The sequence below is a fragment of the Caloenas nicobarica genome, chromosome 2 (genome assembly GCF_036013445.1).
Source record: "Caloenas nicobarica isolate bCalNic1 chromosome 2, bCalNic1.hap1, whole genome shotgun sequence".
In the NCBI taxonomy this organism is placed as follows: domain Eukaryota; kingdom Metazoa; phylum Chordata; class Aves; order Columbiformes; family Columbidae; genus Caloenas; species Caloenas nicobarica.
This window is the reverse complement of record NC_088246.1, coordinates 84,859,595-84,886,014: the sequence shown is the minus strand read 5'-3', so window position 1 is coordinate 84,886,014 and position 26,420 is coordinate 84,859,595. Positions and strand designations below refer to the sequence as shown.

At 35.3% G+C, this 26,420-nt stretch overlaps 1 protein-coding gene across 4 annotated transcripts in view; it reads right to left on the bottom strand.

Moving 5' to 3' along the window:
* Window positions 1-26,420, bottom strand: part of CDH18 (cadherin 18) — a 166,436-nt gene that overhangs the window by 121,396 nt on the left and 18,620 nt on the right. For 3 of the 4 annotated variants that reach the window (XM_065630181.1, XM_065630180.1, XM_065630182.1), the window contains exons 2-3: window positions 10,349-10,643; window positions 2,255-2,374 (exon numbers count right to left, since the gene is read on the bottom strand). In XM_065630181.1, the coding sequence (XP_065486253.1) occupies window positions 2,255-2,374; window positions 10,349-10,643 (415 nt within the window). The remainder of the gene's footprint in view (window positions 1-2,254; window positions 2,375-10,348; window positions 10,644-26,420) is intronic. The other variant, XM_065630183.1, reaches the window with a different exon arrangement.

The following is a 26,420-nucleotide window of genomic DNA, read 5'->3' as shown; positions in this document are numbered from 1 at the left end:
CAAGTTTAGGCAGCAATAAGCTAAAAGCAGATGAGTATTCACACTAGTGCTATGAACAGCTTGATATCTGCATCTGATGGCTCCAAGAAGCTTTACTGATAGCCATAAAATATCCTTAGGTTTCACAAACATTACATTCGGTCATGAATACTAGGACCTTTCTCTTTTTCCCTGTTTTGGCTCTTCTTTCTTGTAAAGGAAGTTTGTGCCTGTCAGTGTACATTCAGAAAACGTCCAGATAAAATACAGTTGAGATGGAACTGAACAATTCAAGCCTTAGGAAAAATAGGTCACATAAATGCTTGCAAATTCTGCAGAGTGACATTTTTTGAAAATTAGTGTCTTAAAATCCGGAAATTCAAAGTGAAATTTCATAGTGAAACACTCTATTCTTCAAGACTTTCCCATCATTTCCAATATTCTACTTCTTGCCATTATATCCTGCCAAATTAAATTAATTGCTCTTCTGGAATTATAAAAAGACAGTTTATCAAATCAAAAAGCTTTCTCCAGTTTTTTCATTGTTTCACTGCCTATTTAATTCATAAGTTATTTATTCTTTTGCTATTTCAATAGACTAAGGTATCAGAATCACTTTCATATTCTATACACATATTAAAAATAGTTTAAGTTAATAAAGTGTTATTAAATCCCTGTCAAAGCCTAAGGCTTGGGGAGTGAAAATGCACTCCCATCTGCTTTTATTATAACATACAGTGATATAATAATGCTGTTTTCTTTTGTGATACAGACCCGATACTGAGAACATCAATTATAATTCTTGCTGACTGAATAGCAGCTCTAGAATACAAGTTCCACACCATAATAGAAACAAAAAAATGTAAGCCATAGCCTCAGAGTGCCAAAACAGAAGTAGAAATGTAGACTAGGGTTCTATTCTTGTGTAAAACAAGGGCAAAGAGAGCCCGAGCACCATATCACTGATTTTCCATAACTCCTAGTTGTTAACATGTACCCCAGAGTGGTTTTACCCTATACCAGGTCAGTGCTCTGACAAACTGCACTCACACATAGCTGGGTAAGGTGTGTGCTAGTGGTCATTCCTGAAACACAGTATGTACCAACAGGCCTGCATCAGGTTTGCCTTGCAGAACCTTATATAGTCCTCTAACATGGTCCTGTCAGGCTTTCCACTCTCAGGCCTTTCTCATGCGACCTCATAAATTTATAGAGTAATTTAGGTTGAGAGAGACTTCTGGGGATCATCAAATCCAGCCACCTACTCAAAGCAGGCCTACCCTCAAAGCTAGCCGACACAGCATAATTACATTTCTCTTGTAATAAAGCAAGTGTATGCCTCTGAGTTCCACAGAGATTAACGTATACAAGCAAAGGCACTTAAATGAAAAAATTACAATGAAAACTATTTACGTTACATTTAAATCACTTCAGCATATTTTAAAAATCATTATTCTTCCCTAGAGTTAAGTGTAGGGCTCACTATATTTCACTCTTCCCCTCACTCTTAAAGCTGCTATAGATAGGGAAAAACATTTACAAAATTCAGATGAAAAAACTACTTTATTGAATTTTATTTCCTTATTATTAAGGACGATAAATGCATAGCAAAAAAATACCATCGTGTTAATATCTAAGATAATACTCTTCAGAAAATCCAAAACTCGTAACGACCCACATCCCCAAAAGAGATTTCTTCTCTCTTTAAAGAAACTAATTTGGATTCATTATACAGAACTTACACTTTGTGGAAAAAAAGGAGAGGGTGATGTATAGAGTTTACGCATAAATATTTCAGCTCATTCTATTTCTTGAATCATAGAATAAATTTTCAGTGAAATGGCAATACTGCAGTTTTATAAATACAAGAATTATATTAATTTATTATGCTATATGTGTTGAAGTACAGATTCAATAATTCTCCCACGCCTATCCTTCAGGCAAAACAAAGTATTTAGAATCGTAATGTATTAGGCACACTTGAGTCACTTTCTAAACAGAGGCTTGAAAACATGATAAAGTGCTATTCTAATTTGGCTGGATGGCTCACATCATGGCATGATGCAGAATTAATGCTGTACATGGTAGGCTCATTTTAGTACTCAGCAAAACATAGCAGCTCCTAAATTTCATAGGGTTAAAGTGAGTAGGATATAACAGGAATTAAAAAAAAAATCCTATCCACTTGCATTTTGTACATTGGATTTCATCTGCCAGATTTAGTCAATTGCAACATATTTGCCAAATCACACTGACAGAAATATAAAATACTCACCTGTTTTAGGGTCAACAGAGAAATATGGCTGTCCCTGAAGAATACTGTACACTACTCTGGCACTGTTTCCATATGTAGGATCATCTGCATCTGTGGCTGTCACCTGTAGAACAGACGTACCTGTACATACAGGAAAAATAAAAGATAATTGATAAGAAATATAATTTTCTGACAAATATAAATATTTTTAGGTGAATTTTTGAAGCCTCTAGAGTCCTCACATTCTGCAATAGATAGATTAATAACATTTTCTCTATACGTCATTATCCTATTATATTTTTAAGGAAAACTAATTTGAAAAAACTTTCTTCTCTTTCTATATATGTGTATGCGACATAATCATATACATATATACAAACACAAATACTAACTACATAGCATGCATATTTATGCTTGTTCACACATAGAGACCCCAAACTTGGATACTGCTTTGACTTCAAAACAACTCATGTTTATGGACTTCAGGATTACCTTAATGCACAATACAAATTACTGTTGAAAACTTATTTAAAATAATTTGCATAAATGTCCCCAAATCCATAAAAGATACCAAGGGAACCAAAAAACCTAGCTATTGGAGGCATTAAAGATCTGCAAATGAAATAACAACTAGAACTGTGTTGGAATTCCAGTGATGGATCCAAATTAGAAAGATAAGGAGTTCAAAAGACAAGTTTTTAAATGCTGCTAATAAATAACATTAGAATGATAAAATCATATTTTCTATCATGTCACTAAGTGGGATAACTCACGAGTAACGCTTTGCAGGAAATAAAATTCCTGATTGTTACACAGATAGAATAGAGACAAGTGATTTTACATTTTACTGTATTTTTCAAGACATTTAATGATTAATCTTTTTTCTGCTATCACTGCCTAACACTTCACGTAAGAAATCAGTAAATGAAAGACTGGCAACTTAATAAATGTTCAGTCTTCATCCCACTTGTTTATCCTTCTACAGACACTGCTTTCTACAGACTCCTTTGGCCCAGTACTAAAATATGGGAATAATAATAACAGAGCAGGCTGGTCTCCCAGAATTCTACATTTGAAAGTGGCTTCTCAGTCAAATTAACATCACCTCCACTCTGGGGTATTGAATTTCACATTGTATTATAGTTGTGAGGAGTACTTTTGAATTGAATCCTTTGATCTCTACTCCTTATTGTAATTCAATTTGCCTCATGGAACAGTTTCAGAGCACAGTCACTAGATTCCTTTGGATGAAACTAAACCAGAAAATGTGCTTTAACAGCACACCTGATTTATTCTGACTGCTAATGGGTATTTGGTCTCAGAGACCAGACAAGAACTAGACTGAAATAAGACTTCCGAAAACCATGTGGTGTGCACATTAGATCCTCAGTTCCAGCTGTTTAACTTCACAGATCAGTTTCCATTGCACAAGACTGTTTGTTATTGTGCACACCTTCAGTGTACACTGGGAACAAAAATATCTAAAATCATGGGTCTCACTTCCAGTACAGCAAAGCAGGCATGATAATCTTTGCAAATTTCAATTCTTCACTGTTTGAGAAAGTATTAATTCATTTGTGCCATACAAACTTGAACACCAAAACTTGCTTTTTTTACCTCCACTGGAGATATAGCTAAAGGTATAGCAAACCTGTGTGCATACTTAAATATAGTGTCTCGTGGTCTCTGAATAGCCAAAATGCATACACTCATAGATAAATATATTCACACAGCAGATATAAGGATACCTTGATGAATTTGAAGTCAAATATTGCAATACAGTCAAGCTAGAGCTAGTAGTCTGTTCATAGTCATTCGGGAGCTAACAGTAAAACTGACTAAATTACTGTATTTGGGTTTATGTGGCAAGCTAAACAAATTAAAGATATTGTAATTTTCTTAAAATGTTCTAAGAATCTATTCAGTCATATTTATTTTCTATATAAACTTTTAGACAAGAGTACCTGCAAACCACATCAGGTCACTTAAAGAACAGAAAATGCATTTTTTTCCCCTATTCTATAGCTTATCTAAATACTGTAATGAGATATTTCTGTAGTCCAGTTTGGCAACAACTTCAAACCTGAGGTAGAAAGGCTGTGACCTTTCTGTTTCCCAGTTAAGCTTGTTTTATTCAAGGGTGAAATCCTGTCCACATTGATTTGTTGTTTTACCTCTGTTCACAGCATCATTATTTTATGTTGGAATCTTGCACAATCATTAAAGATGAATAAGTTTACTGATATACATTGATTTTATTCTCTTTAATTGCATGAACCAAAAACATACCTATCCAACAGATACAGTCAGTCACCTAGCAGAGTTTGCTACCCAGAGTGCTGTGCAACTTCTCTACATTTATACCTATAGATTTGCCTGCTTCCAGGAAAACAGTTACCAACAATAGGTTTTGGAATGACTGAACCCATTTTGGCTATTTCAGAAGAAAATACTGAAATTTCATGGTACTCTCATTTTTCAGAGACTTTTTTTTCTTCTTATTTTAAAAGATAAGGATATAATCTGAGTGCTGCACTGCTCGTTGTTATTGGACAAAGAAACTGGGCTAGTGAAAGGCGATATCTCACATAAGCAGCTGACAGGTCATTTTAGTATGATCAGAATGCTATTATACCATAAATTCCACCACAGTGATTTTCTAATACAAATGTATCTCTCTCCTAGGAAACACCTGATAATAGTAATTTGGTCTTGAATAGTGGCAAAGTGTTCTCTTTGCATCTGAAAGAACATTTAGAATCAGAAGTTTTAACTCAATGCCTCACCCAGCCTCTCATTCAGTGCAATGTAGCTCATCAGATGTTTAACTTTTTCACTTTATTACACAAGCATGCTCAGCATCTCATAAGATACATATACTGTCCTTTTCCTCAACTCTTGTCTGATTTGCTGAGCACAGAGGAAAAGCAACTTGTGAAAGCTGCAAGTCAGAATGCTTTGTGAGAAAAAACGTAAAGAGGATACCTTTACCTTCCAATTACTCCTTTCCAAAGTTAGCATCATTCAGCTCACCAACATGACAGGCAAATCACAATTACAAATATATTTGTACCATTCAGATGCAGCTTCACTTTTTGCTGTTGAGCTATGTGTAATGAAGGATTTAAATGAAAAAATATACGTTACAGCTGCCTTGCTGTTTTTAATGCTAACAATTCTGTAGAAAACAATCTAATACAAAAAATAAGGATCTAATTTCCCTGGAGACCTCAGAACAGATATGAACATTTGACCCAGAGGCATACCTTCCATAGTTTCTTCACTAACCTACTGTGAATGTTCCTGTCAAGGAAAACTCAAAAGTTTGCTATGAAAGCATTTTGACACGCCAGTTAGGCAATAAAAAAGACTTTTTTTTCTCCGAAGTGGAGGCTCTGCTTATTCAGAGTACAAGTGCCATTTCACTTGATTTCCCACTACAGTTTAGAGATTACATATTGGGAATTCTGTTTTCTTAGCGAATGCTTTATACAGAGCTGTAAAATATGTCTGTATGCTCTGAATACCACTCTGTAAGCTTTGCCTTTTTTATGTTATCAAAAATAAGGACAATTTCATTTGAGAAATGAGATTATAGTATTATTTCAAAGTATCTTCCTTTGGTTTTCTTTTTTTTTAAAATATGTTTACAATAAAACTTTTGAAAAGTTATATCACAGAAAAGCTGAAGAGAAATACTTAAGTTTTCTCTCTGAAGACAAATTTTTAATGTTTAATAAAGCAATTCAATAAAACGTCTGTTGAGAATGCAGATCTGTACGCATGACTTTCCATTGTTTGCTGCACTGTTAAAATCTCAAACGGATCAATATTGAACAAAAAGTAAAAGAAGTGAAAATAAGAAGTTTAATGAGCACAGAGATTTCCTGACTAACTAAACTAATTCTGTTTAAAACACTAAGAAGTGAACACAACATGTTTTAGTTTCATTCTACATTAGAAAACAGTGATTTCACCAGGAAATCAACACTTTGAGATTGGTGAATATGCTACTGCTGCAAGTCCTCACTGTAGAAAATCTCAATATCTTTTGTCAGCTATGTTCATCAGAAGACAAAAATCAAAGACAGGAGGATAAATAGGCACTTCTCCTACAGATTGCATTTATGCACAACATGAATATTGTCTTCCAGATTATCTGAAGTGATGACTATTTTATGTTATAATACCCTGGAAAGAAGTTCAGAAAAGTCCAGTGTGTCTATTAATTTTCTAAGTATAATTTATTGGCAACTCTTCTTAGGCATGACCTCAACACCAGAAAATTTAATATGCAATATTTCACTCATTTTGAAGTTATCTGAAAATGAGCAAATATGGAAGGCTTTTACTGACTGAAAATGTTTATGAAAATGTCTTCTTACCTTTAGATATTGATGACTCATAAACCTTAAAACAGAGCATAGTGATAGCTCTCAGTGAGACTTTTTTACACTGCAGAGGAAATAATTGCAAATATAAACCCTGGTTCTTGAGCCAACTTTTCAGAAAAAAGATTCAAGAAAGGCAAAGAATAGGTGTTTTTTTCAGCTTTTTTCAGTGTAGAACATAAAGCATAAATAATATATTCACTTTGTGCCACAGTGAACACTGTGATCTAATATTTGGCAAGTAATTTAACAAAACTTACCTTTACTTTCTTGTTGGTGACTGAAAAAAAGAGAAAAGCCATGGAGGTCCTACATTTTTTACAGGTAGATCAAGAAAGGTACAACTTGTGGGAAAAATGCCAGTTAACTTCTCAAGAAGACAGACAGGAAAATGCTGCTGAAACTAAACAGCATAACGTAGATCAAAAATATCACCTGCCACTCAGCATGAGGGCTGTTACAGACAGTAACACTGAAAGTTCTTTAAATGACCATGTAAAAAGTGGAAGAAATTTTTGAAGCATCCTTAGGAATTCATAAAATAACAACAAGAATTTCAGTTCTGTATAGACTCCACAGCTAAATGACAAAAGATGTGCCGACTACAGAACTAGTAAAAACAACATAGAGCTCTCCATTATTTGACAGAAAGAACATCTCCTGTGGAAGCACTAATAGAATTAGTCTTCCCAAGATTGCAGTCAGTAAAATGCTTTCAGTATGCAACAAACACACACAAAAAATCAATAAGGGAAAAATAAAACAATGATCATAAATTTGCAATGAAAATTTAATATATGCCTACAGCAGACTGCCTGTATGGTGGGATATGAAAATTCAGTTTTATTCACACAACAGGAGAGCTTTGTGGAAAAGGTGTTTTAATGATTTACCTTAGGTACAGCCAGTAAAGTATTTCATTTATAAAACATATGCATTAGTGCTTTATTTTATCACTAAGACTTGCTTGGTTTACCATAATCCACTCTATTTTATAACCCAAACTGCCATTCCAGACTAATTATTCAAATTGTTCTTTTGAAAACAGTAACTTACCTAATGTACAGTAATATCAAGATTCAGACTATTAGAAAATTATTACTCATATCTATGTAAAAATCACAACATTTTGAGAGGATTTAAAAAAAAAAGGACTTTTATAAATAAAATTAATAAATAAAAATAATTACATTAGCTGCTTTTGACTTTCAGAATAACATTGATTTTCTTTCCACTGTCTTTCCTCCTTTGCAGAAAATAAAAGGTCTTCACAGGGGAAAGAAATAATAAATTAATTTAAATGGTCTCCATGAAAGAAAAAGGAAACTAAAGAAAGAGGAGGACAGTGTTATGCATTTTTGGAGACAGGAGATAAAGGAAATGTATTTCACATTAGGATAGTCTTGCCATGATGAGAGACAAATGAGATAAGAGCTTAAATGCTACTGCAATGAACTGCAACTCTAACAGTAAAGCGTTGTGACTTATCAAAGACAATTGAAGAGGCTTCATACAAGCCCACAACATTCTTAGTGGGAGCTCTATCCCCTCACTGCAGTACTTTCTACAAATATGTATTGCTTAAATAGGCCTGGTGTTATGACATTACCTACAGAAATACCACCCTTCTGTACTTCCATAAATTCCTCTTGGGAATGATATTTGCGAAAGTATGCTCAGATGGTTAAAATAAGTAATTCTATGTTAAAAACATGCCCTGTCACGTGCACTAGCATTACTGTGTAGATGGAAGGGAGACATCCATTTTTATAACTCGGAGAAGTAAAAGATGAGATCAAGTAAGTTGGTATTGATGAAACAACAATGACTAATAAACATTGTTTTTCTGATATAGACCTAGAAGAGACTATTAGAAGGAATAATGTTACTAAATAATGATAATAATATGTGGGAGGAGGAGGAAATAGAAATTACAAGCAAAGATGAGGTAGCAGTTCCCAGTTAAATGGAAACAGGCTGTGAAATGAATAAAACTCATGAAAGGGAAGTTAAAGGGTAATATGGGAACAATGACCTATGAAAGGAGACGATAGAAGGAAATAAAAGGAGACCAAAGAAAGATATGTCTCCCTCCCTGCATTCTTGTTTCAGGAGGGACCACAGGAAAAAAAGGCTGAGAGTTCTCCATGGCTGGGAGGAGACATCTGAAATAGCACACTTTGGGAGAACTTCGAAGAGAAAAGAGGACTGGAAAGGTACTGCAAGTACCTATGAAGAATGAAGTATTAGAACAAGAAAATTATGATGCAGACACATAGATTATTTTTTTCAGAACATCACATATAGCAGAGATTTTGAGAAGAAAATCGAGGAACTATTCCTATGTGTCAGTGTAGTGGCAGTGGCAGTGAAAGAACAAAAATGCAGTAATAAAGTCAGGGAAAAAGAAAACGCTTGGGGAAATTTCTTATGTCCTTTTAACACATGACATTTGGTAAGCTTGAAAGTCCATTTAATACAATCTGATTTGGCATGGTAGATTGGAAAGTATACTTATTCTCTATATAACACCACTTAGGTCAATGAAGAAGCCACTGAAGAAGTAAAAAATCAGTCTCTGCTTCCAAACTGTCACAGCTCTGAGCTCCATGGTTCAGGAATAACATTTAATATATTTTGTTCTTTCCAGGACTATTATGATTACTACATATTGCAAATATTTAATATGCCACACTTCATTTGTATGTGCAATAAAAGAATTGTAGATGAGTTTGGAGTCCACTATTTTTACTGTGCACATCTGTAATGGAAGCTGTGGTTTTGGCCTGTTCAGTCTCTCCACATGAAATATTTCTCTGCATACTACGAAACTGTATGAAGTTCAAACAACATGCAGACATGCAGATTATATTTTCCTCTTTACACAACCACCTATGTCTGAACTCAGCACAATAATGTCAGGTGGTACCACAGAAGATAAATTGAATGCAGATTCCCAGTTTAACATTAATTTCACCTATCTACACTACGAAAGTTATACAATGTACTCTCCCATCCAAAATAATTCCATTAAAAAAATACCGTATCTAACTTTCGAGTACAGAACAAAACACTTCTGTTATTCTTGTTGATTCATATGAGGTATTGTTATGAATCGAAGTGATCAAATAATGGCAAACCATTAAGATTCAATGACAATACGCATTCGTTCTTATATGCATGATCAATATTATTATGACAATTGAGTAACTATATGTATTTTAATATTTTTCCCTTTAAATTTTTTAAAGTTCTACTTTGCAGAAGTTCCGTTCAGTTTATAAGAAACTTAATAAGGTAAATAAATATATAAGAATACAGTCTAAAACAATCTAGAAAACTACCATTGCTTTGTATTTGTTTAATTCCATGAATTGTATAGACTACTCATGTAGACATAAAAGAATGCCATAAAGTGTGTAGTTGAATAAGGACACATCCATACATCTTGTTTCTAGAGTGCAAAGTACCATTTGCCCAGGAATGTCTGTCAAAGCAGTCAAGAATAAGAGTGACTCTTCTCTACAGTCAGTGTGTGTGCACGTACAGTTTTCTTAATATGAATGTCCCAAGTAACATATAAGGTTGCATTTTATCATGTCTTCTCAACTGTAATATCTTTTACATACAGTCAACAATACAATAACATCACAATTTTGTCGAACAACATGTGGCATTTTCACTTGTTAAAAGATTTTTGAATAGAACAATTTGTTTTCCTTACCCATTTCAGACATCTCTGGCACAGTGACGATGTATGGTCCATCTGTGAATTTTGGTGCATTGTCGTTGATATCCTGCACTTTGATAATAAATTCAGATTCAGGCTCGAGTGGCTTGTTTGTCCGTCTATCAATAGCTTGGGCATGAAGCACATAGTGCGTCTTCTGCTCTCGATCTAGGCTTTTGGTTGAATGGATGTCTCCAGTCGTGTCATCAATAATAAATATAGTCCCCGCCCCTTCTCCAGTAAGAATGTATTTGACTGATCCATCACCTTTGTCGGAATTGGAGTGCAACTGTAGAATATATACACATAAAATCATATAAAATGACATATTAAATTTCATAAAAGGTTATTGCACATAAGATACAAAATCTGTATTACTGTAAGTACTGTTCTGCTTAGTTTTTAACCTTCCCACCTCTTGCTGTAATTCCTCATGTGCTATTTCGCGCAAGTCAATCATTTTGTTTAGGGTCTTTTCCACCCCAGTAGAGCTCATTTTTTAAGCTGGCATTTCTTTGGTGCTGCGTCCATGCTAGAAAACTTCCCAAAGTCAAGAAATTCTAGTAACTGGGGTGTTTGTTATTTTATTTTGGTTTGGTTTTAGTCCTTCTAGTAGTAGCACTCATTGCTAGAAGTTCTGCCTTAAGCACTAAGCCTGAAGCAGTCACACTGAGGATTAAGTTTGCTTCAATGATTGTAATTCAGTCTTACCACCTATGTTATCTTCTGTGGTCCCAAGGACAGCACCATTTACTGCAAAATAAAACTGTGCAGTGTGGCAGTGACAGATGTCTGCCCAAGATTACTTTATCCCTCAACAAACCACAGCCATTTTCTCTGGTTTTGTTTGGTTGGTTTTAAGTAGAAAGTCACCTAGTTTGCTTATATTTACATTATTTATAATGAAGTAATGAACGTTGATACTTCCAGCATTTTCATTGTTCCTAACACACACTTTGTGCTATAAAATACATGTTAAGTATATTATATTCCTTCTTGAGTAGAACAAAGCTTATATTTCTTGAGTGAAAGAAAAAAAAAGCCACTAAGTACACTGTGTATTAAGGGATAATATGAAACAGCTGCACATGAAGTCTCAGTGCTGCTAACTTGACTTTAAATAATTGCCTATTTAGATTAAAAAATGAACATGTGTTCTGAGAAGGAGGGCTGATTTTTTGATAGATTGAGAGGCTTTGCGTATTTTTTTTTCTTTAAGATGACTTCGAGAACAGAATGTATTTATTGAAGAGCACAATGAGAACAAAGTGATAACACAGAAATGAATAGCCTCAGGTATTGTGCAGTTACATTGTGATGTCAAATCAGAAAGGAAACTTTCTAATTTTAAAAATTCACTCATTCTTATCCCACTGCCCTGACTATCTGTCATTATCTGCAATGTGGCGTTACTAAGTTTCTATACAGAATTTGGGCAAAGCAGAAGTAGAATGCCAGATATTATTTTTACTTGATGGAACACAAGGCGTCAGTTTCCAGACTGCTTTCCGTTCTCAGTTCAGAAACCATTTAGGGTTAGATAGGGAGAAAATAAGACTTCTGGACATATGAATCATCTTTTTTTCTGACTTAAATAAGAAGATACAGAGGTGTTACTATTTTATCAATCTCTCTTGTACTTTATCTTGCCTTTAAAATTATCTAGCTTGCTACTTGTAAAAGGAGTAAGCATATGGGGCTTGATGACATTTTTCACCTCGTATATGAAATCTGTGAAATTATGGTGTCACATAATTTATGTCTTGTCCTGTAGGGGAGTTTGAGAGGGAAAAATCTAATAAAATTAATATTGCCAGCTCGTATAAACTTCAGTTTAACTTCAGCCATGCACCATATGCTTACCTGAGCCACAAGAAGATCTGACTGAAGAACCTAAAGAAAAATGGGTCACTACTATGGACCTTTTTTTTTGAAAATGGAAGAAAGAAAGAAAGAAGATGTTTGCTTGGCATTGCCTTTATAGCACAGCAAGATAGTCTTACATCTTTCCTTGACAGCAGTGATAGACAAAATTCTGGTTACAAGTCTTATCCATAGAATAATACTGAATTCTATTAACAAAGGAATAATTCACGCAATGTTAAATGCCAGGGATCCAAACTTCCTCTAAAGTCAAAATGTTATCTGAAGTTATTCACTCTTAACAACAAGGATAGTAGGTATTCTGTTATTCTACCTCGGTATGCTAGTTTTTAATTTTTCAAAAACACTTGGAATTGTTTTTTTCTTGTTGCACAGGTTCCTCTTTCGATAAAATGATTCCTAAGTGTTAGTGTTTGCAAATGTTAACATTTGCTTCAGAAAGATTGTCTCTAATTGATGGGAAAAAAACAAACAACCAACTAACAAACAAAACAAAACAAAACAAAGAAATCCAGGAGAAAATTTGTATGCCCAGGAAAATAACAAATTTTCTGAATTTATGAACCTGTAAGGAACTCAAGTTAAAACTGTCTCAAGATGAAAAAGATCAGAAGAATCTTCATCCTCATTCTCTCCATTTAACTCTGCATGCATATAAATAAAAGCACGTTCAGGTGTACTGTATACAAATCCCATCAAAAATCACTGTATTTATAAGTTGGAATTATGAAATTATGAACTGACTAAGAGATTTGTTACATAGGTAAGAAATCAACAGAATAAGGAATTGCTGTAGAATTTAAGAAGTAAGCTTTCTTCAAATACCTAAATATCAATATAGACATGGAGTTCAAATACAATACAGAAGAAAGGTAGATTGAGAAATTCACTGTGATAGGACAAAATGTACAGAATGTTTGGAAAAATCAGTAATATTAGATATTTTTGTAATGAAGAAACAACTCTTTGTACTTGTCACCAGTGAAGAAAATCCAGGTACATTTTGAGTCAGAGGGCTTTTACCTACAACAAGTAATATAAGTTAAGAAACAAAAAATTCTCAGCTGACTGCACAGCCAAGCAATTTGAAGCTATTCCTGCTAAACATTGCGTTAGCCAACATACAACAACTGAAAAATGCAAGCAGGAATGTCATTAAAAGAAAATTACCTGGGTATTATTAAACACTGAAAGCCTTCAATTTGCAACTGGTTCTTTTAGACTGCAGTTGTAAGGCAAAGCTGAAAACAAGAGAGAGCTAAAACATGTTCTTGCTTCTCTGCTTCCTGATACTCCTTATATTATTTGAAATATGATGCTTCGATTTATGTCTTTTAATTTCTGACACTGGATTTTAAATTCACATAGGAGAATTTTGCAAAGCACTTCTATTGTATAACAATAGGGACTTGCTCTGTCATTTGGTTCATATTTCAGTTTTTCTGTAAAGATTAAATAACTGTTTGTCTTCTTTAATACTTCCATCTCAGTACAAATCGGCCCAAGTAGAAAAATAAAAAGCCTTTTCTCAAATGCTTATTTGCAATATATGTTATGCTGAAGTGAGCCCCTGGGAATCTCTGTTTAAGACAATGCGTACCAGATTAATGAGAGATTCACGTCCCTGAGCATGGTGCACTTCTTCCTTTTCCCTGCATACCATGAAATCATCTCCACAACAGGTGGTTTATTCCACAAAAATATTTTTAATTAGAATAAATGCTATTCACCACTTAGGTTACAAATACATCGTTTGGGAGACTGTGTTTCTGCAGCTATGAGGACAGCAAGGGAGCAAAATACAGCTGGACAATAGTGGACACTCTGTGCTTGGGACTGCTGTAACTATTTCTCTTTCAGATTAATTTGACAGAGAGGGGGATGCCGCTAAGCAATGCAGACTCAAGCCAACCTGTGTTCTGTTCACCAGTTCAGACATAACTTGTGTGACCTGTGGAAGACATCTCAACCTAGATCCCTGGAAAGGATGTGGAAGTTTCATTTCAATGAGATGCTACCAGCTCTGCCAATGACTACTGCAAGAACACGTATACACTACAGGATGAGACACATGCTGTAGTAATGTGAATATATAGCTTAGATAAACACAAAATGTAGTGTTATTTTTTCCCTGCTGTGCCAGTCAGAGATGGAAAGTTGGAACATGATGGGAGTCTCTTAATTGAAAGAGAAATACAAACGCATCGCAAACTGAAACATGATTACTCATAATGTTGAGATGAGTAATGAGCATTGAAAAGAAATACAAGGGAAATATGCCAAACATTAGAACACAGCTCTCTGATTTCTGTATCAGAGGTTTTTCCTATGACTATGAAAATATTACTGAAAATGTCTTTCAGTAGGTCTTAGTTTCAGTAATAGTCCACCTCATCTGATGATTATGTATTGATCTGTTTTATTAACTTTTTAATTGTTACTGAAAGAAGTTTTTTTTTCCTTCTTAAATTGTTTCAACCTGCTTTCCTAAGCAATCTCACCTTAGACCCCAAATCCAATTTTAAAAACGACTTTGTAGACCAATAGATTGCTTATTTAACCACTAGATACTAATACGGCTTGCACTCACCATTTAGCCCTCCCTGTCCCCCCAGGGCTCCTCCCACCCTGTCCATGGCTTGGGACTTCATTGCAGACCCCCAGGGCCACCAACCCCTGCCTCAGTGATTCCACAGCAGGGCTGGTCTCTGGCTCCTCACAGCCCTGCCCTGCCCAGCCGTGGGCCCCACCAAGCCAGGCCAACCTGCAGGACTACATCCCTGCCTGGCCTGGGCCTGACCCTGTCCTCAGGGAAGTGCACCAGCTCCTGGTCGGCCCTGAAATGACCCTCCAGTGCCTCAGCCCCAAGGTTCTGTCCCACTGTGCTGCTCCCTGACAGCACCATTTTGAATCTCCCAACTTCCAGCCAGTGCAGGCTTCTGAATTCCTTGAGGAAATGAGTTTTCTATCCTAAGTGATGGACTGGCTTCTGAAAACATTCCTTATCACTGCTGTCTTGGTTATGCTCCCGACAACAACATATCTATTAAATATTCTGAATCTGCCCACAAACAGAAGCTGCCAGAAAGTACCTAATTTTCATGCCCTGTTGGGTATTATTCCAGTCTTCATCTCTCTGAATTTTTAGGGAAAGAAGAAACTCAAAATAATAGCTACAGAGCATATCTGTAATGTCACCTTTATCAACCCAGTGGGCTCCACTTGACATATTTAATAACAGGTTGGATTCAGGATGATTTATGATGGTTCCTCAATCTTTAACTAGCCTATATCAGCAGCATATGACTGATTTCGCAAAATAGCAAGCAAGGTGTCCTTGCTTTGCTAAACTTAAACATTTTTTTTTAAATCAGTCCATTGAAACACTAACTTTAAGTATTTCTGCACCTACTGCAGAAGGGTTACGTTTTCCAAAGGCATGATTTGCAGAGGTATACCACACTTTTCAGTTAATGTGTTTTAGTTTTATTCTTATATCAATTTTGGTACTATGAGTTTTTAAATACTTATAATTTGATGCATCAGCATATTAACTGCTGTAAAATGAATGCACAGATTGTAGGCTTATTGCCCAGCTAATACAGTATTGTTACTGCTAATAACTGCAAAGCCATCAGGTGGCTAGGGCCTAATTGCAAAACCAAATGGTCAGGTGGCTACTGCTTACAAACATTTAAGCATACATGCTTTTCAAAAGTCAAGCAAATGATCACAAATAGACAGAAACTACTGGACAATATAGAAGTGGGGACCAATGGGAAAGAACCACAACAATAAGTACTATAAAATACTATACATAAAACATTTATAAGTACTATCAAAATATGAGGAGGAAGTGAACACCCTGCTCCTGCTGGGAATGTGGGATGCTACCAACTCACACTGATCACCAGATTCCCCTATGCTTTCCTAAGGAAGACAAGCTGAGACCGGGAAACTATGTATGACCAGAAGAACAAGAAAGAAGCATTAATAAGAGAGGCAGTTGTAAAGTAGAAGAGCTGTCTATTAGTGATTTAATTGTACAACTGCTTGCCTCCACTTGCTTTAATTGAACAATTTGGATTCTTGGTGTGTTGTGTGGATGAAATTTTAAATGGGCTAGTAATGACTTTTACAATATTTTAATTGGATTACCAATAAATTATGGCATCTGGATACAAGACGTGCTGTTCTTTAGAGAACAAAATTTTATGAAGACATTCCCATGCATGTGCTTAATTCAAATCCAAAGCTGATTTGAAAAAAAAAAAACCAAAAACTGTTGCACTAACCTAAGGAATTTAATCAGACGAGTGGTTATGTACATATAAACTTAAATTCTTTTGATATAACTGCATAGAATTAATTTAAAACTTATTGCTCACAAATAATAAACAATAAAAATAATATGCACAGAAGTCCAAAAGCAAAATCTGAGTTCTGGTAGCAACAGCACTATTATATCTTTTGAATAAAGTATTGTCTTGTGTTTGGGGAACAACACGTTCTTTCAAGGAGAGTAGTAGAACCTTAGAATCATAGAATAATTTTGGTTGGACAAGACCCTCAGGATCATCGAGTCCAACCGTTACCTAACTGTAGCATCATATCCCTAAGAACCTCATCTAAATGCCTTTTAAACACCTCCAGGGATACGGACTCCATCACTTCCCTGGGCAGCCTGTTCCAATGCCTGACAACCCTTTCTGTGAAGAATTTTTTCCTAATATTCAATCTAAACCTCCCCTGGTGCAGCTTGAGGCCATTTTCTCTTGTCCTATCACTTGCTACTTGGGAGAAGAGGCCAACACCCTCCATGCTACAACCTCCTTTCAGGTAGTTGTAGACAGCGATCAGGTGTCCCCTCAGCCTCCTTTTCTCCAGGCTAAACAGCCCCAGTTCCCTCAATCACTCCTCTTAAAACTTGTGCTCCAGGCCCCTCATCAGCTTTGTTGCCCTCCTCTGCACTGTCTCTAGTGCCTTAATGTCTTTCTTATGATGAGGGGCCCAAAACTGAACACAGTATTCAAGGTGGGTCCTCAGCTGTGCCAAGTACAGTGGCACAATCACTTTTCTAGTCCTGTTGGCTACACTATTGCTGATACAAGCCAGGATGCTGTTGGTCTTTTTAGCCACCTGGGCACACTGCTGGCTCATATTCAGCTTCTCAATTCTGTTGTCATTTCAAATCAGTTTAACCAGACTAGGGGGCCCCAGCACAACACTACCACAGCAAAATATACCAATGTGTGCCCAATCTAGAGGAATGACAAAATTGTTCCCAAAAACATGAATTATGAGTTTTAGCAAAGCATAGGAGAATATATTAAAAAAGAATGGAAGTGTATTACTTTACTTTTGTTACACAGAAGTATATAATGTTCCCCTAAAACCATCAAAATGTAGATACATATAAAGAATTAATGGTACAACACTAAAACACTGAGTACAAATGATTTTAGTCTTCTCTCTAATATGAACTGCAATCACGTTGACTTCCTTTGATGTTTATTTAGACACAACATGTAATTTAAAAGAAATCATACAATAACTCAGTAGTAGTAAAAAGGGCATATAAAATTATTCTGTGGTGCACACTACAAAGTCAGTGTCTAGCTGATACTACTGAAATGTTCACTGTGTCTATGCAGTAAAAGCATCGTCAGATTTGCTGCAGACTTTCTTCTTTTGGTGTGAGCTATAAAATACGTTTTAATGAAATATACTGCTCCAGGCAATGTCACACCTTTTGATGGAATTCTCAGAGGGAATCATTAGCCCGGGAGATAACTCGGCTATCCATAGCAGTGTCTACAAATTGAGAAGAAGCTATTCCACACCCTTGTCAGAGGAAGAAAATACAGAATTGCAATTTTCCCCATCTGCTGAATGGGTTTTCTGAGATAGAAAAATATAATTGGATTGCAATCATCCAGGAAAAACACAACTGAAACAGTATTAACTTAACAGAATAACACTACAGCATACAAACATCTTTTCTTGCAAGATGTAGTCCACTCCTTTGCCGCTGCTATTGAGGAGACTGGGTAATGGCAGAGGTATGCAGAAGCATAAAGCAATCACATTTAAAATAACATCAGGTGTATTAAAGCTGACACAAGTGGTCAATACTAGCTTCTGTTTTCTCTCTGTACAAAAGGAAGACTCCAGTGAATTGCAAGAAAAATAGAAAATGGAATCCTAAACCAACACAATAAATGTTTATGTATAAAACTGTTTTGTTTTCAAAGAATACTATATATTTTCAAGAAAAATAGAATCCAAAATTGTACTTTCAGTGCACTATGTGTCTAAATCAATATAGAAAAAAAAAATACGTCCACTGTGCTGAAGTTTTCATCTAAACTCTCTTCACAGCAGTAAGCTTTCATTTCAGACACCTTTTACTTGGGCAAATGCTATGATCAGCACAGAAACTACTCTTTTTTCAAGAAAGAAGGGTTTACACAGCATATTTGTTTCACAGGTTTTAAAGAGCTGGACAAGTATCCTGTTGCAGAACATAGCTAACCAAAGTCTTTTAAAAGCATATTTATGTAAATATACTTGTTTGCAGGTCCCAGGGCTAAATGGCTATAGCTCAATGAATCATTACTCTAAAACGCATCTGAAATGACGATGGTCTTTTTGTTTGGGACTTATTTGAAAAAAAGTTATTTTTAAACAGAAAACCAAACAAGACTCCTCATTCCCCAGTACGCTTTATAGGCAAGGTAGTTGTTTCAGAGTGGAAGCACATAGTCTTTCACCTATTAAATGATCATCTGAAGTGATATTATGTAGAATGGCCACAAGATATTAGTGTGAGATAAGTGCTTGGCTCTGTCATATCGCCTCTACTTCTGACCAAGTACGGAAAGTCATAAAATGTCTTCGTTAAAGAACTTCTATTTTTTTACATCTCTCATCTCCTTGAAGGGCAAGTATTGTTATCTCTCTTTCAAAAAGGGGTAATCTGAGTTTCACAGACTTGAATTACCCACTTTACCCAGAAATAAGGAAAAAAATCAGATTTTAAAAGACCCAAACCAGACTCCAATCTATCCAGTTGTGATATCATTAGACAATGCTGAATTTTGCAGTTCCCAGAAAAAGCGGGAAGAGATGGATTCCTGAAGCCATAGAAAAATTGTTTCTGGAGAGGTATAGAATTTCAGAATATTAGAACATTTAGAAACTATGAGAGATGAAAACTAGACTTTAAATGAATGCTTCATTGCTACATTCAGCCAAATAATTCTCAAGATCTAGACCACATTTCTGCTAGGTTTGTTTGTACAATAGTCGAAAGACTGGCTTAAATTGATGTGAACAAGTAATTAATGCATGGGACAATGTTATATTACTTCATAGCATTCTGCTCTGGCAATAAATGACTCTTCCACATGGATGTCATATGTCACTAAGCCATGCAGAAAACTATTTCATGCTCTTTAGACAAATTTATAAAATTGAGTGGTCTTCAGTTTTCAGCATCTCTCTTCACAATCACTGCCACCAAAAACTCACTTTACAATCAATAAATCTGTAACTGTGGTAATAACTTAGATTTCTAGATCCATGTAGAAGGACCATAAATTTGACTAAATTTGAATCCAAATGCCTTGATGATACAGTGTTACTAAAAAAAGCCCTGGCCACATTACATCACCACGGGAAGAAGAATGCTTTGTTTCAGCGTGTGTTGTTACTAAATTACAATAAGGTGGTGTTATGCCAATACGAAGAACTTTTAAAAATTTAGCCTTTCCTTTAAATGGGCACAAGCATACAATAGAAGTACATCAGTTCACAGCACTACTCTCTGGCACGTGCCTTGCAAACTCCTAACTTACTTAGACCACTGAAGTACTGTCGTGTTTGTAAACGCCTCATTGTTCAGCTACATAGTCGCAGATGCATTAAACCTCAATGATGCAAAAAGTAGTCCTAGGTACCAATATCAAAACTTGCATCATTTGGAGAAGTCTGCTTTCATATGAATGAATGTTTGCTTCAGAAATTGAAAAGGCAGAGGTCAGAAAAATGGTAAAGTGCCTATGTTCTTTGAAAACACCAACAGATGCAATAGTTTGGGGCTTGGAACTTCACTGAAGCAGTGAAAAGCTGTTCTTCACTGGAAAACATTGCACATTTGTGATAACAATGGAGTAACACATCTTCTATTTCCATACACTGCTTCTGCAGACTTTCTACAGATGCTTTTGACCTTCATTTCTGGTACTTGCTCAGTTAAGCTACTCTCACTTTTTTAATGATTTTTTTTTCTATGTGCACAAAAAGAGAATTAAGCTCTGCTCTTCCTTTCCATTTGCAGTACAGAGAAAAACAAGGAACACACCCACTGTAACAGGCTCTTCCAAAAAGAAAATAGGTATCTGCCCTTAGTATATGGTGTCTCCTGATATTAATGGGAGTGACGAAAATAGCTCACTAGAGCACGAAGCTGTAACAGTGCTCAAACTCTTACGGAAAGTCTGATTTATTTATATGTTTGCTTGTTTGTGTGACAGTGCCACAGCAAATAGTGTTTACTATTTGAAAGATCTTAAGACAGCATATTCATTTTAAAGCCCTGGAAAAATACCTTGGCAGTGTACCCATGTGATCTTCTAAATTACTTCATTCTCCTTTGCTCTTCCTAAACAATATTGTGAAGATAAAAGAAATGTGTGATTTTCTGATATAGTATTTGTGAGCCATCTAAAATCAACCAGAAAAAAAATTTATGTCAGGAACTCAATCACTTACTCAGTTTCAGAGTTTGAATAGGAAAAAATATTATGTGGAAAAGTTCAAGGAGAGATAATTAATTTACCAGCTTCCTTTTATCCTGTCCATCCAAAAATCTTTCACACATTTTTGGTTTTGATGTCTTTGAAGTTAATTTGCTAAGAAATTTATAAGACTGTGGAAAGAAAACAGGTTAGCTACTGTGCAATCGCTTCTATTCCAGGTGAAAAAGTTGTTTCATTCTGAAGAAACTGAAAAGAATGCATTACCAAGCATTATCAAGAACTGCAGAGATCATTGTTTCAATAGGATTTCTTTTCCATATTTTTGTGAGTTCCTTATCAACTCATGTTAATGAACTTTTCCAGGTAAAACAAATGCATATTTTCAATATTGAGGATTTTTCGGTCATTTTAATTGTTAAGAATTCTTTGTTATAACTTTTTAAATATTAGAAAGTGGTATGAAAATATTGAATATCAGAATATTTCTTTTTTGGGTTATTGACTCACTGCTTCTACAGTATTTAACATCTAAAGGCATGTTTTTGGTTTTGCATCTGGAATGCTATTTCATCTCTTTTATGTGGTCTATAGTTTGTCTTCTTGTTGGGTGAAATTGCTTCCATATAGAGTTTCCATTACACTTCTCACAAGTGATCTCTTTTGTTCTATATCATAGAATACCAAGTTGGAAGGGACCTCAAGCAACCAAACTTTTTGGCAAAAGCATGGTCTATACAAGATAGCCCAGCACTCTGTCCAGTTGAATCTTAAAAGTGACCAATGTTGGGGAAACCACCACTTCCCTGGGGAGATTATTCCAATGGCTGATTGTTCTTATCATTAAAAATTTGCCTTGTGTCTAATCAGAATCTCCCCAGGACTAACTTGCACCCATTACCGCTCATCTTTTCCACATGACTCCGTGTAAAAAGGGAGTTTCTATTTTCTTTGTAGCCACCCTTTAAACAATGGAACATAGTGATGAGGTCTCCCCTGAGCCTTCTTTTCTCAAGGATAAACAAGCCCAGTTCTCTCAGCTTTTCCTCCTATGACAGGTTCCTAGTTCTTTGATCATCTTTGTGGCCCTTCTCTGGACCCTCTTCAGCTCGTCCGCATCTTTTTTGTATAGCAGAGACCAAAACTGAATACAGTAGGGACCAAAACTGAATACAGTAGGGACCAAACTGAACACAGTAGGGACCAAAACTGAACACAGTATGTCTCCCTTAGAAGAGAATATGATTTTTTTCCTATCGCACTTTCCTTGTTCCTACAACGTAGTACTCTTGCTGTTTGCTAGAGCAAAAAGTACTGCATTATGCTGGAAAAGAGCCCCACATCATCATGATGAGGAAATATTTCCACACATTTCCTTAAAAGGTCATTAGTGCCTGAAAATCTGTTGACAATGGGGAATGCCAACTATGCTACTTTTGCCATCTTTCCTGGGTAAATCAGAAGATCCACATTCACATCAGAATCTTATCTCTAATTCCCTCCACAGATGTAAGCCATGTAATGACTGCAATAAAAAAGTGACAAAGTGGTCACAACTGTTACAGTGATGACTGTGCTTTTACAAGTAGAAATGGAGAAATAGGAACATATCAGTCCCAGTGAATGGAATGCAAAAAAATGGTCCCTAACTTTAGCATGCTTTTTATGTACTGGTACAAAAGCTTTCTGGATCTCCTATGGATAAAAACAGGGGGATTTCAAGAATCTGTTTTGTATATTTCCATGCTTAACACATAGATTATCAAGAAGTAGTACAGTTTCTGAGCTAAAGGTAGGATAATTCTTACCAATGAGCACAGTATTTTCAAAGGGGTAGCATGCTACTGCTTCTATATTTTCTCAAGTCATCATGCCACCTGCCTGTCTATCAACATCTGTACTGCCACCATTGCAAGCCTTTGATTGTAAGACAGAGTAAACCTCTCATTATTCACATTTGGTTCGGTACAAATTCTGGACAAGTAAAACACAAGTTCTGAAAATGTTTACAAACCAATTTTATATAATAATTTATGACTTACTGGCATTTCAAGTTAACAGCATTCCTATAGAGGCCTTGTGTAACATGTAATCTTTTGCTACTTTTTCCACCTGACAATGTAATTGCAAGTCCTGCGTGATATCTTTTCAACACAGTACGGAGCATTTCCATCCTGTCACGGACAGCAACCATTCTCCATTGTGACTGACAACACACATTCTAATAATCAGGAAAAGAAATAATGCTAGACTTTTGAAACAGCGACCAAAAAGACCAAGCCCTCCAAACCCACATGTAGGTTCCAAATATGAGTAACTGTTCCTGCACTGAATCCATGAAAATTCCATTTCCAAAAGAAGCTGTAGTATACTTTTATATAACGGGAAATACAAGAAGAATCTATGTCCATGAATCAAGTACTGCAGCTGCAATAGTGATGTACAATTGTCTAACATTTGATATTCTAATATTTCTGAGCAATAATGTTTACATTAAAATTCTCTTATATGTTAAAAAACATGGAAAGTGTGCTGAAGAATTTATCTTATGTACCTTTATATATTCAGATCTTTAAAAATTAAATAAAACCTTATCAAAATTCTAAATTTCTCACTGAAAAAATATTTATGTTCTTTCCTGTCCATTGTAAAGTCACATGTTTGATACTTGGACTTGTTTTCTTTTGTCTACAGGATAGACATATCCTGAACACAGAATTATCTTGAATTTAGCACAACAAAAAGCTCATTGAGAACTGCTTTCTCCCACAGTTGCCCTTTGATGATGTTTAACAGAAAGTATTTCGACAAAATCAGAGACTCACCAATTTACTTAAACAAACAGTAATATATTCATTATTTTACATTTAACTCAAAATTTACATTTCTCATTAAGGACTGTCCTATATTCATCATCATCTAATTCCAATAGGGAACACTAATATTGAACATTTAAGTGATTATTCTTCCCAGAGATTCTCTGACACCTTTCTTCCCTCTCAAAAAATGTTCAGGCAGAATAGGACTACAATCTCTAAAGTTACTGGATGCCAAGAAATTGTTAGGCGTAAATGATGTTTTAAAAAAGTAAGTGTAAAATTACAGGGAAATTAATATAAAAACAGTTCATTTCAGGAAGTAATTAAAATTAGCATTAAAATATCTATTATGAGATAGCTAGCAATATAAGGAGGTGTCAATACAGAATATCTATAGTCTCCTTTGGATGTACAGTTAATTCATTAATATATTTTCCATAACAGACTGTCTCCTTTACATTTAGGAAGCCCAGGAGGAAGTGCCCATATGGTCTAGCAGATGACCCAGGTGTTTGATTCTGATCTTCCAGTGTCTTTTTTCTAACATAATTTCACCAATACTAGAAGTTCAAAAATATTTATTCTTTTTCAGGAAAAAAAAAAAAAAAAAAATTTATATATATACATAGCCTGGTACTTCAAACACACACTGAATACAAGCTTTCACTCAGTCATGCTGAAGAAAGTACATATAACTCGTATTACTAAAATCCAATTTATTCCACATAAGGAATAATTTAGTAGGTTACTATGTTCACTGGTGCAGTATATCTCTAACACCAGGGTTCATGACAACAAAGCAGACAGCTGGTTAGGCAGCAGGAAAACAAATTTTATTTTGATAAGAGCCCAGCTATGTATTTTTTTTTTCAAGTGATAATTTTTTAACATTATTGAATCAGCTGGAAATGTGTTCCTTCCAACCCTAACAATTTTGTACCATCGAAACTAAAGAAAACTGAGAGAAGTGTTGGAAATGTAGTAAATATCACATTCACTAAAGGTGTGCTCAAGAAAACTGGAGAAAATGGAACTGCCTCCCACTTCCCACCCCTTCTGTTAATATAAATGAAATCTTTGTTCAGGCACAAATCCACACCATGGAGAATTTTCTGTGAGTGCATAAGGAGCAAATCTACAGAATAAGTACTCATCATCACAACAGATGCTGATGGGAGAAGTTAAACAAGAAAGATTGTGTCAAAGCTATTCCTCTGTAAATGCCAATGAGACACATTTTCTCCTTCATGAAAGGGAAAAATTCCTGAGCTGACCCAACTTGTAGGAAAAAAAGAATCTGCATTCTGAAAAACAGGCACTAATGATTTCAATTAGAGTTTTGTAACACTAGTACTGAAGCAGTTTTCTTTTAGCATGAGTTTTTATCTGGCCCGAAACTACTTCCAAAAGAAGTCATATTAAAAATGTTGCAGATGTTTTATATCACTTCTCACAATCTGTGAGAAATATGCTTCCCAACAGAATTTTCTAATTTTCATTATTTGATGCCTGAGTTTTCCTTTAGATGCATACAATTAGAAAAAGGAAAAAAAATTAGTATATTTTAAATAGGGTTATTTTTGTTTAATCGTCAAATGGCTGCCTTAAAAAAAAAATCATGCTAAGTACTTATCCTTTCAAATATCTTGTGGTCTGAATTCCACAAGTTCTTATGTATTTATAAGGAGAAGTATTATTTCTTTAGAGTGGGTTTAGAATTGCTGCTTATCGCTTTTGACACTTTTCCTTTCTTTTGAATTATAAGTTGCAGAACACAAAAGAAATCCCACTGGTGCTAGTGGATTTTGGATCTGGACAATAAAGCTGGTCGATAAAACTAAGGAAAATTGTTATTACTTCAACCATAAACATTCATTTCAAATATGATTGCTTTGATTAATAATGCACTTATTATGTATTTGATTAATATATATAATGCATGACAAGATAGAAATCTTAAGAAAAAAAACAACCTAGGTAAAATCATACAGGGAGAAAGCTGTAATTTTAGATCTCAGATTTTCAGAACTGAAGGGTGGTGGGGGGAAAGGGTGTGTGTGTGTTGGAATAATCTCCTGTATCTACAGTTAGATGACCTGGAAAAGAGCACTAAATTATTTCGTTTTTGATTATACTTTCAAGAATATGGTCATTTTACTGCCTCTGAAGTATTTGGCATTTTTAGGAAGAAATAACATTGACACAGGCATGTAATATTTTGCCATGTCAAAATAGCACTACTCATACACCATTAAAGGCAAACTATCTGGATAAAGATATTAAAAAGATATAATTGCTCTCTCTTCAGACCGAGGAATATATTCAAACTGAATGACAAAAGAACAAAATGAGATAACGCGTCCTGTTTAGAGGATGAAGGCCTACAGAGCTAAGAAATGATAATCCTTCAGCTGTCAGCAACATTGCATACACCACATAGCTAAAATATGACTTAGGCACTGAGTAGTATAAGTTCTGTAGTGTTAATTCACGCTAGGTCATGAATTGCAGGATAAGATGGTTCTCAGAACATCAGATGGCTATTACTTTATTAATTGTTTGCTGAGGCCCAGCTGTCAGCACAAACAAGGCCAGGGCAGGAGC